This window comes from Limulus polyphemus, unplaced genomic scaffold (assembly GCF_000517525.1).
Source record: "Limulus polyphemus unplaced genomic scaffold, Limulus_polyphemus-2.1.2 Scaffold168, whole genome shotgun sequence".
NCBI lineage: Eukaryota > Metazoa > Arthropoda > Merostomata > Xiphosura > Limulidae > Limulus > Limulus polyphemus.
In genome coordinates this window covers 539,834-552,008 of record NW_013665778.1, presented here as the reverse complement: position 1 = coordinate 552,008, position 12,175 = coordinate 539,834, and the positions used below count along the sequence as shown (strand labels likewise).

General features: G+C 32.7%; 1 protein-coding gene across 3 annotated transcripts in view; it reads right to left on the bottom strand.

The window, feature by feature from the left end:
• LOC111084913 overlaps positions 1–12,175 on the bottom strand; it is an 86,372-nt gene that overhangs the window by 59,153 nt on the left and 15,044 nt on the right. For 2 of the 3 annotated variants that reach the window (XM_022381486.1, XM_022381488.1), the window contains exons 2-3: positions 8,925–9,011; positions 5,475–5,792 (exon numbers count right to left, since the gene is read on the bottom strand). In XM_022381486.1, coding sequence (XP_022237194.1) covers positions 5,475–5,770 — 296 coding nt within the window. In that variant the 5' untranslated portion in view covers positions 5,771–5,792; positions 8,925–9,011. The remainder of the gene's footprint in view (positions 1–5,474; positions 5,793–8,924; positions 9,012–12,175) is intronic. The other variant, XM_022381487.1, reaches the window with a different exon arrangement.

Below are 12,175 nucleotides of genomic sequence, written 5' to 3'. Positions count from 1 at the left end.
CGTAACTTTAACAGTTAACAGAAAATAAACACTAACAATCAATGAACGTTTACGTCACTGTGACAGCTAACAGAAAATCAACATTAAAAATCAATGAACGCTTACGTCACTGTGACAGCTAACAGAAGATAAACACTAACAATCAATGAACGTTTACGTCACTGTGACAGCTAACAGAAAATAAACATTAATAATCAATGACGGTTTACGTCACTGTGACAGTTAATAGAAAAATCAACGTTAATAATCAATGACAGTTTACGTCACTGTGACAGCTAATAGAAAAATCAACGTTAATAATCAATGACGGTTTACGTCACTGTGACAGCTAATAGAAAAATCAATGTTAACAATCAATGACGGTTTACGTCACTTTAACAACTAAGAGAAAGTCAACGTTAACAATCAATGATGGTTTACGTCACTAACAACTTACAGAAAATCAACATTAACAATCAATGATGGTTTGTCACTGGGTGAAACAATATAGCTCAAGATTGCTTGGACGAGACCTAATAGAGTTTAGGGAATCAATGCACTGTAATCAAAGGACAGTTTACTACTTTCTGAAAGACAGGCGAATTTGGTTAATGAAGTGAAGGGCGGTCGAAAATAAAAACATTTTCTTTAGTATATTAATTCAGGCAAACAAGGGTAAACAGACAGCATACGTATTCTCTTCTTAAAGTTTATCTAAATATTGATTAGATAGACATTTTTATGAGTACGAAATTCCATAAGTTTATATAATTAAGGATTGAGTCATGCAACAAATTAGTTAGCGATTTCCACAACACCTTGTCACAAAGTATTAACTATAAATTCATCAATGTTAATTTTTTCTTTAGTCTAAATTTTGAAAATGATTTTCTCATGCATCAGTACAATGGAACTGTTTCAGTTTCAAACACCTCAGAATGAACCTAAAACACAAACAATTTCATATAGAAACAAGACGAAGTTTTAAGAACGTAGAAAATATAAAGGTTTGGTTAAATACACAAACTTGACTAAGGTGAAATTAATACAAAAGAAGGAAATTATATTTTCTTTGACTTATATAAAAACCGTACAAAACAAAAACACAAAAACTTAAGGACTTTCACAACGCAATCTCTTTAAAGAGAGAGAGATATGGTCATACTAAGAAGCTTAAATGAAGTATTTGTTTGTGTATTGTATGGAAGTTTCGTTTTAAGCAGCTAATTAAAATTGTCAAAAATAATGTCTCACTGTCAGATATGAAAATTAAAATGTACAAAAACAACAAGTTTCAATTTCAAAAATGGCATACTTTGAAATTGGCTTTGACATTCAAAACTTCATTTAATGATTAACTTAATTGACTAATTTACCGTGATTTGTTCCCTATGCTGATAAGTCACAACAGACTTGAGAACATGGCGCCGCTAATATGAGACATATAATTAGTACAACGATAGTTTTAAGTCTCAAAATCAACAAAATAACTTTGGCATTTCTGAAAAACAAGTAAATAGTATTTTGCGTAATCCCATTGCTACGTTACACTCGATTCAAGTTGTTTGTGATAGCATGCCTTTTCTACAGAACGCGCGACTTTTGACATTTCATTTATGTGTATCTAAATGTGTTTATCAACTTAATCAGGTTCACATGAAGTTCTTACAAGCTTTAATCTCTCTTAAGCAAAGAGTCTATCTACATGCAATTTATGTGACTGACTTTAAGACGGGAAGGTTTGAATCATCTATATATATATATATATATATATTAACAAGCTTTTTTTTTTCTTTTTGTCAGTAGAGCAAATTTTCTGCAAAGCTTTACATAAATATTTCCGGGAATCTGATAAGCCATCTTTTTTAATTGCAATAGATTGAAAGGTGCAGAATCTGAACTTTAAACAAATCGAATTTTTTAAAGTTTATTATTAAAAAATTAGTTTTGTGTAAATAGAATTTCTTAATATATTTCATCTTTCATTTGGTGTGTTGATTTCTTTATCAATCTCTACGTTATCGTACCTATCTCCCTCTGCACATTTCTCCCACTGCAAAAAATATATTAGCCATATTCAAATAGATTACATACTTATAAAACTTTGTTGAAAATCTTAAGACTCGAAAGCCATTCTTCATATTACACACACACACACGTATATATAATACAAGCCTTAAACAAAATGAATAAAACTAGGAATTTGTAAACCATTAAATATTTTATGTCTAAAATTAATTGCCAAATACTATTGGGTTGACTTTTCTCAAAACTTTATAGACTATTAACATTTAATCTATATCTCACTTTATCTAAAAGTAGATGTTTTACATGATCATGTTGAATATTAATTGTTTAACTATTTTAATTAATGCCCGTATTTTAGGAAGATTAAGTTGATATATTTTTCGAAAAAAAAATAATACATATATTCATGCTAGATTAAAAATGTTTTCTAGATTACTACAAAATTATTCAAAATCTTTTTTTTTTCTTTTACCTCTTACTATATTTGTTAGAAAACTATCTCAAAAATTAGCAATACAGTTATTATTACTTAAATTTCAAACAGTAGCATTATTGAAACCTTGAGATAATCCATAAGGATAGAACATTTTTAACTTCAGGATATAAAATGTTTACGTTTTAGTCCGTTAGTTTCTTCATAAAACATTTTGAAATAGTTATAAAAAAAGTAATTGGGTGAACTCTAAAATGTTTTAATTCTATGGAATTTATTACTTTTATTTTTACTTTGAGATCTATGCATATATACGGGTATATGTAGTGGATTTGAAGCAGTTAGTCAATTGTACCATCCGCCAACTTATGGACTACTATTTTCTGACCGTCACTCTTACAGTGCAACCAGGAATTTAAAGTGCGGAGCTAGTTTAGTTTTTCAGCAGTTGTATGCGAACCATGAATCTTCGGATTCATAATATGGGCACTCTTATCATTAAGCCACGCCTGATCCAGAGAAAGAGAGAGAGAAAAGAAGAGCTAAAAATATTTTAGCGCCAATGCTATAGTGATGCACCAAAATGAACAAAAACACAGAATTAGAATATTCTCTTCGAAGGTCATGGATAGCAGGTGGTTTTATAATGGGTGACACTTTGGGAGAACGTTTCAACACACTTTCGTAGGTGTTTTAATCTGACCAAGAGTTGAAGAAGATCAACGAAGTGCATCAAAACCTTCCAACAGAATTAGAATATTTTACCTCTAAATTTAAAGTTTTATGGTTGCTACGCCAATGTCTACGAATATATACACACACATACATATGAGGCACAGAGTTATTACCCACTGAGCTTTATATATGTATATACCCATTATATGTAATAATAATTAACCAGCTATATTTGGATCTTCTAAAACATATATATAGTAATTTCCACTTAGATACGTGATTATAATTCCAATATTGTTTTACATATTATATAAGTAATATATCGATTACAAATATTTTGCTAAAGTTTTCTTAGGCCAAATATGACGACATCCAACAGGCATGAAGTGGGAACAAAATTGATACAAAGCTTTGTAATTTTATATTAGAACCGAGTACCGTTTCTCCTAGTTTCCCAACAGCGAGTATAGAAATAACACAGGATCAGAATAGTGAAGTATTCGAAAACTTCTACGTATGATTCAGAGAAAAACATTCGTTCCTGATACCGTAGTGGAAACATGTTTCTGTCGTCTCTATAAACGTCAAAACACTTTTTTTTTCAGAGTGCACGAGAGCACGGAGGGGGAGATCGTGCGCTACGTACAACAGACATTTCTTTGTTCACCATCAAGAAACTCCTATTTCCGTTTCATGCCTTAACGCGCCATTAAGCCTATCCGTCTATCTCACGCTGTAAGCTTTCTTGAAAAGTAGGATTCAAAGCGGTACAGGAACATAATTTATCTTAACATGCCTACCTCGCACGTTTAAACATGCCTTGTGAGCAGAACTTCGTTGTACAAAGGACCTAGTGATAGTCGTAGTCTACAACAAATTTTTGACATTGTGTCTCGACAAGCGTTTTTCAATAGGAACAGTATCACTCGTCATTAAAATACTTCTGAATAAAACCGCTGTGTTTATGTCCTCCGCTGACCCGTAAGTTCTAAAACCTTCTAGAGTGATTGATGTTATATGGCTCAAAGTATGGTTTGTGTGGGCTGATTAGGGGCCAATATAATAAAAGAACCACAACTGACAAAAAAAAGAACAGACTACCCTTCACTTCAGATGGGATGTTTTAATATTGTATATGTGTTTACTGACTTGATGAAACTAGATCTAACAACCACGTGCCTAAATAGTTCTATTGAGGCAGAAGGTGTTAGAGGAAGATTTTTTGTACCTCATCTTGTGAGAAAACTTTTTGTTTTGACAGAAAACTCAAAACATGACAATATTCTACATCTCAACATTCATCCGTTATGCTATATGTATACATGTTAATTCATAATTAATATTTAATCTTCGGTTCTCGGAATTATTAGTATGCAATATTAAATAAGAAGTTACTACACTTATATTAAGTAGACAAGTCCTGTTTCAATTACATTTCATAAAAACTACAATATTACTATATCTAGTATAATAAACAAACGAATTCCTATGAAAGAAAAACAAACAATAAACTACTGAATCGTTAATATTAAAAACTTATGACTTCGAGAAGATATCATAATAAAAACATTATAAGGCTTTTTTATTTAATTGTTAAACAACGGATTAATTTGAATTACTAAACAAAATATAAAAACAACAATATTTAGACCGTAACAGATACCTGCCTTCACTATTTGTACACGCACACTTTCGAGTCTTGCAATGCGGGTTACGTAAGACTTATTTATGGTATACGTCTAAGATACCCTCAAAGACTATACCTAATTAAAGAAACTTGTAAAGATACTTATAGAAGGTCAATGATTCTTTTTAAATAACTGATCAAGATTAAAAAGACAGGTCAGAGACTTCCAACGTAGAAGCATAGCCGACCGTAATTTAGAACTGACGACCATAGGGAGGGTAACCACTTAGAGCATAGCCGACCGTAATTTAGAACTGACGACCATAGGGAGGGTAACCACTTAGTAGCACTCGCCATTTACACAGATACTCGATCTTAATCGAATAGAAGGATATTCTTTAACTTCTATAACACTCCCACACCTGAAAGTGTGAAGCATGTTCAAAGATATGTTGCGGGCTCGAACCTTGGACTTCTAGATCCGCAGCACGGCACACTAACCACTAGGCCACGCTTCATCCGTTCAAATTAATTACAATAGTTTTATAAGGTTTTGAAAGTACACCATTAAGTTCTTTATTAATAAATTATTTTAGCTTATCAAGTGAAAAACTCTGTTTAGTCCTACTTGCATGATGTAAAGGATAATATTCAATTAACAGTAAAATCTAAGATATTCCAAGGTAACCATAGTAGTGACCTTTAAAACAGAAAAAAAAACAATCTACTTACTTCCAAAGTAGAAAAGAAACAACCAAGATGGCGACAAATACCACAGAAGAGCAGACAGCAATAACAGGAAGAGACGGAAAGGTAGGATGTGTGTATTCAGCCCCTAGTGGTCGAACATCACAGTACTGTAGGTCGGAATTTTGGCCTTGGCACAGCTGGAAGGAAGGAGAAGCAGGAGGAGGTGGAATCAAGAACTGAGGGGGAGGAGGTCTTGGACAGTCACAGTTGTCGTACTGCTCATCTTCTCCACTCCAGTATGGATTTAAATCTATGTATCCGTTATTCTCGGGGTCCATGGTTTAACAGGAAAGACGAAATCTGTGGAATTGAAAAAAAGAATTCATTATAATCATTTACTTGCTGCTAAATAGTATGCAGTACAAAATAAATGTAGTACAAAGTTAATTAATCTGATAAATTTAATATTCGCAACTTATATATATATATTCGCTTTTAAAGTTTTGAGCTAGAAAGGAGTGAAATGTCACAAGTCCACTCTCCTCCCGATGTAACTAACTACCATGGTCTTGGAAAGTGAATTGCATCCAGGAATTTGTTTGGCCGTTGAACCAAATATGCAAAAATAAAACAATTATTGGACACAATCATTTTTAACTAAGCAAAATGTGATTTTTTTTCTATTATTTTTGTCTTATTTCTCTCTACTACCATACAAAATCGAAGTAACCCACGTTCTTTAAAGCGCATTCTGCTCGCAAACAGAAATGGAGAGAGAGAGAGAAAAGCCCGACTGGACCACCCCCCCCCCCTGTCACCCTGCATATTTGCAGTAACAATGTTCTTACTGGAATAAACATAGGATTTCTATAGAGAGGATTGAGTAAGTTATATTAAAACAATTTTGTATGTGCAAATCAGCAAGTCACGTGATAATCACTGCCAATATAAAGACACGCTTAAACAACCTGTATTAAAAATATTTTGATTTTTGATGGTAAGGTAATGCCACCAAAAATTGATTTATTTGGGGAAGGGTACGTACAGCCATTTTCAACACAAAATATTCATACACTCAGATCATAAAAGATATGTTCAGAACGAGGGTTTAGAATTTCCAAAATAGGGATATCCCTTTCACTTAACGGCATTGGAAAAACAAATGAGAGTGGATCAACTTGGGGCAGCCATGACCGTTCAGAAAGAGACCTGTAACAACTCATACTCCAACCGAGGCACGCAAGGTTCGGCGTCTTGTAGCATACACCTCAAGCAGCTTGTCAAAGAAACGGCTATTCATGTTATTCCATAAGAAAACACATCTGTCAAATCGCCAGAAGTAGTGGTTATGTATTTCTGTGTAATCTGACTGTTGAAATGTGCATAGGAAACAGTTCCTCGTATAGATGGTATATAGAAAGCACCAGGGAGAAATGATGTGCTTTGGCCATGACAGATTTACGACAACACTTTTTTTGCAAGAGAAACTACACTGCCTGGCTATTGTCAAAATGCACGGTCGTAAGATAATGCATGACCGAACGACATGGTTATGCTTATAAATTTGTTTTAATATAACAACGTACTCAACCCTCTGTATTTAAATTTTTTTAATGTTCTGCTCGTATAATAACTTAAAGATCAAAATATATTTTTCATTCTTAGGGATTAAAGGGTAATTTCAAAGACGTTATTTCAATTATAACTTCTGTAATACTGAATGTTGAATGTGAAAATTGAACAAATAACAAGGTCACGACCATTATATACTGAGCATTAAAAATGCATTACGAAATCAATCGTATAGCATATGATTGTATTTCGTTAGTCATAACTACTGATTGTTTATCAATAGTTCTGTGTCTTTGTTTTTGTATATGATTGTAAAATACAAGTTATGCCCACAACAAGAGGTGTTCAGATACCGGTAACTTGTGTGAAGATTTCGTGCCTACTTTTGTTGGGTAGATAGACACTTCGAACAAACCACAAACTTCTCTGTACCCCGAAAAAAATCCATCATGTTAATGGGTAATAAAGATAGCCAAAACAATACCCTTTCACGTTCTCTCGGAATTGAGGAAATTATGACTAACCATTTTCCATCATGGAAGATTTAAAAAAAACACACTAGAGAATTAGACGTTACTATTTATTTCTACATTTAAAATTCATATTTGATAACTCTTAACATCAAGTACCTAATACCATATTGGACGGCATGTGCACTTTGACTCTTACACGTACACATAGGGTTAAATTGTGTTTCATGGGGATGGCGAGAAGGTGTGTGTGCGTCGTTCGCTCTGCAAATATAGCGATCAGCAAAGGAACGCGAGCCATTAAACATCCCTTGTTCAGTGTCGGCTTCACCGAAGTAATATGGAAATGGCAGTTCGTCTCGAGCCGTTCGTTCGACTAGTTACCAACTTAAATCTACCTGTGAGGTTACCTCCCGAGTTCCTTTATCAGAATTCATTGAAAATTTGATTCAACCAGTTTCTCACAACAATTTAGAAGGTCAATACACTAAACAAACATACGAACAACTCAGTTTTATATATATACAAATACATAATTCTCCCTAATCCCGGATTCACGCAAGGGCTGACGAGACAACAGCTCCGGAAGCTTTGGAGTTTGTTTGTTTATTTGTTTGAAGTTAAGCACAAAGCTACATAATGGGCTATCTGTGCTCTGCCCACCACGGGTATCGAAACCCGGATTCTAGCGTTGTAAGTCCGCAGATATACCGCTGTGCCACTGGGGGGCGGCTTTGGAGTCCCTACAGACCTTGAACAAAAATTAAAAAATATATACAGTTCCATTAGTGGGCCCCTAAAAGTACATTAGCCCCTGGTTCCACATAAAGGCTTAATCCGGCCACTTATTTCCGTAAAATGCAATATGTAATGAATACAGTTTTGCACCAACATTTCTTGAGGTTCTAATGAAGATTTGGTCACTGATAATTATTGACTCTGATCTGTATATATATATATATATATATATATATATATATATACAATATAATAATACGTTATTTATTTTATTTACGTTAGTGTAGAGAGTAAGAATGTTACAATAACATGGAGTTAACTAGATTGAACTGGAATTTCTTTAATTTTAATTTCGAACTATGTTATTTTGTTAATAATTCAATACTTATTTTTACTGCTAAAGAAGAATATACAATTATCCAAAAGCGCTCGAGTTTCTGAGCTTTTTGAAATCTGCTTGATTTCTTTTTGGTGATCCTTTGTACTAATTCTTTCATGACGCACGACATTCAAAATAATAGCATATACTAACAAGTGTTCAAGTTAACGTAGTATTACGTTCAGGTCGATGAGAATAGGTGTTTAGCCACCTCGAAGCTACAATGTTTTCTTATTCGTATAACAGATTTTGTTTATCTGTAGTTTTCGTGCAAAGCCTCTCTAATTTTGAACTGATACACTAAAGGCAAGGCAGTTAATCAACATCACTCACCGTCAACTTTTGTCAGGGTGAACAGTGGGATTTGAACGTCAGTCTTATGACGAAGCACACTTACGGATAACACGTCCGGAGAAAAACCTCAGGAAAATTAAATATAGATTAAATATTGTAATAATCTGTTTGAAGATAAATTTTTCTTTCAGAAACTAAATATTCTTGTGTAAAAGTTATAGACACATATTTCGTTTTGTAATGATAAAAAAAAACTATCTGAGCTCTACTCACCGCGGGTATCGAAACAGGATTTTTAGCATTATAAGCCCTAAGACTGAACCATCGAATGGCACTTAAGAATAGAAAGCTACAATATAAATTGTCAAACAACTGTCAAATATATCTTCCAAAACAAACAGAAATAAAAACAAATATACTAATATACAACATACATTTGTTGAATAAAATAACTTATTCAGGGCAAACAAGATTTAAATACGCGAAACAGCAACATTGATGACAATATACGAGTATGCTGTTTGTACGGACTAATTATCATAAAACATGAGTGTTTGTTATATAATGACAGTAAAACAAGCAAACTTACGTATATAATGTCATACGATCTGCAAACACTAAAGTACCACAATAGTAGTAAAAGAACAAAAGAATTAAAATAAGAAGTCATTAAAACTATAAATTAAAACCAGAAAATTCTAAAGCCATGAATTGTTTTTTTGTGGACGTATCTATGACGATGCCCCTTTTCATATTCTACTTAATATTAATTAAAAATTTATATTAAAAATATACATTTGTACTTTTAATTATAATCAACCTCCGACCATAAATCAATTTTGTTTATATTTATTATGTAAAATATGAAGACTGATCGACTATCAACGAAACTGCCATGTGAAAACTTTAAACTTGTTTCTAGAAGTTTGTTTGTTTTTGACACAAAATACACAATAAGCACCGCGTGAGGTCCATATCTACAAGAGACTCACAAGTAAAAATAAAAGCTAGGTATAACATGTTGCTAAGTAGTAATTTACTAAAAAAAGTGTTAGAAAGGTTTAGACAAAGATTAGGGCAAGATTTTTTTTACCCACAATCCATTGTATTTTAGATAATAACAGTGGTGCCTCACGTACGTGAAGTGTTAACACACTACATTATCAGTTACGAAAACAATGAACGTACGCTGGAAAATAAATCAACCATATTTTTAAAAGATATTTCGTTATCAAATATATTTCTAACAAACATAATTCTTACTCTCATTTGTGTCTATATTTAACATAATTCGCCCACAAAATTTATGTTAAACAGAAACATGAATTACTTACTGGCAGTATCAGCATCATTCAAATATATAAGATGCTTTTCAAGATGCCGATTGTTGACTAACCTATTTCCCGAATATACTTAAAATCAATAGATGGTTGTTACTCTTATCGTGACACACCCAGACTGTTCTTTGTTGGTGATGAAGGTGGAGATTCTCATTAACACAAATATCATGTTCTCTACTTTTGACTCTATTTTAACACCACAAATTTGACTTCCAGACAAAGATAAAAGGTTTTTAAAGAAAGCACTATCGCAACCTGTCCATGAAGATTATAGGCTATACTTATTGGTCCAAATTTCACGACAAAGAAAAAAAAAAGAAATATATTGAGAAACAGAATCAAATTCAAACAATTATAAAAAATCCTTTATCCACACATCAACATTTACTCGTCAAAATAACACGAACCTTAACTGGTAATAAAAGTGTTATTTATATAAAAGAAAAAAAAGTCGTCAACGTCAGACAAGGGAGAATTATTGATTATTAAAGAATTGTTTTTGCTGACAAGAAAAAAAGCTAGTTAAATTTACATTTATTTTCAAAATGTGCAATATTTTCACAAATAAGGAATGTATTTACAGGTTAAAAAGCATTTCATGAAAATAAAATCATAAATCAGAAAGGGATCTTATAAAAATAAAGTAAACGTCTGCTGAATCATTTGTTTCTGAAAAATGAGTTATTGTCCTTCAGCTTCAGAAGGAAGAAAGCTTGCCACACCCAAACTTATTAGACAACGTCATTTCATATTAACAGTAAATAGGAACATGCATATCGAGGTTATTGGCTTGCGCGTAGTTAAAGTTATTCGGGTTTATTTTTAAAATATTGGTCATTAACCATTGAACATAAGACAGATTATGTAATTACAGGGCAACATGTGCTTGTACTTTTCAGAATTCCTAACTATTTATAACGTTACTATGTCAGAAGTATACTCAAACACGAATCATATACTTGAGTGTTCAAGTCACTCCTTCACTTAAACAATCGAATTATAGTGTAATCAAACAGAACGATAGTTTTGTGCCAAAAGAAATAAAAAAGAAAAAACTACTAAAGTAATGTCTGTTTACACAGTTTACTCATTATGCATAAAATATAAATGCTTATTACTCTTCTCCAGAATTAAAAATAGCGGATGTTTTTATTTAACCTGAACGAAATGCGTATATAGAACAGATCTGCAAAGTGTCATTCGCTAGCTTTACCTACTATTGATTCTAGAGCCATGTGAAGTTTTCCAGAAACTTTCAATACCTCCAATCTTTGTTCAGCAACAAAGAAAGATATAAACGCAAACATTATTTTTTCAGTGGTATGAACATGAATGTTTAGTGTGTACACTTTTGCAGATTTTGTTTGTCAAACAAGTAAAATCTGCTTCAAAACAGCTTATCAAAATAAATTGCATTTCGTCGCTGTAGGAAGCAAACAGTGAGCACCCAAGTGCAATAGCGAACGCCAGATTGAACAGGGGCCAACTTGTCCCAACTTTATCTCTCGCAAATTTTACGATTATATACTAATTCTAGCGATATCGGCAGGACGCAAGTAATCCGAAAGTCTTTTTATCTATGTTAGCTGCCTAATTATTTTTATTTCTATATAAATATTTATTATTGAAAGCATGTCACATCAGTTTTGAATAAAAATGAACGTTGATTAATAAATAAATTAAGTAGATTTGCAAGTTACCTAATTTTTGTGAGGAAAATTACATACCCATCTCAGCCCGACAGAGCCAGTGAATGTCTACAATTAAAAGTGAACTCTTAGTCCATAATGGATTTCTTTTTGAAGCTCCTGTGATGCACTTTAAATGTCTTAAGTTTTGCAGGTTATTTTAAGAAGATTGCTCCTACGTCTTTTTTCCCTTGAAAACACGTACAAATTTGATAAAAATGAGCAAAATCTCTGCGAGGATTTTCAGTAGCGTTTATTGTTG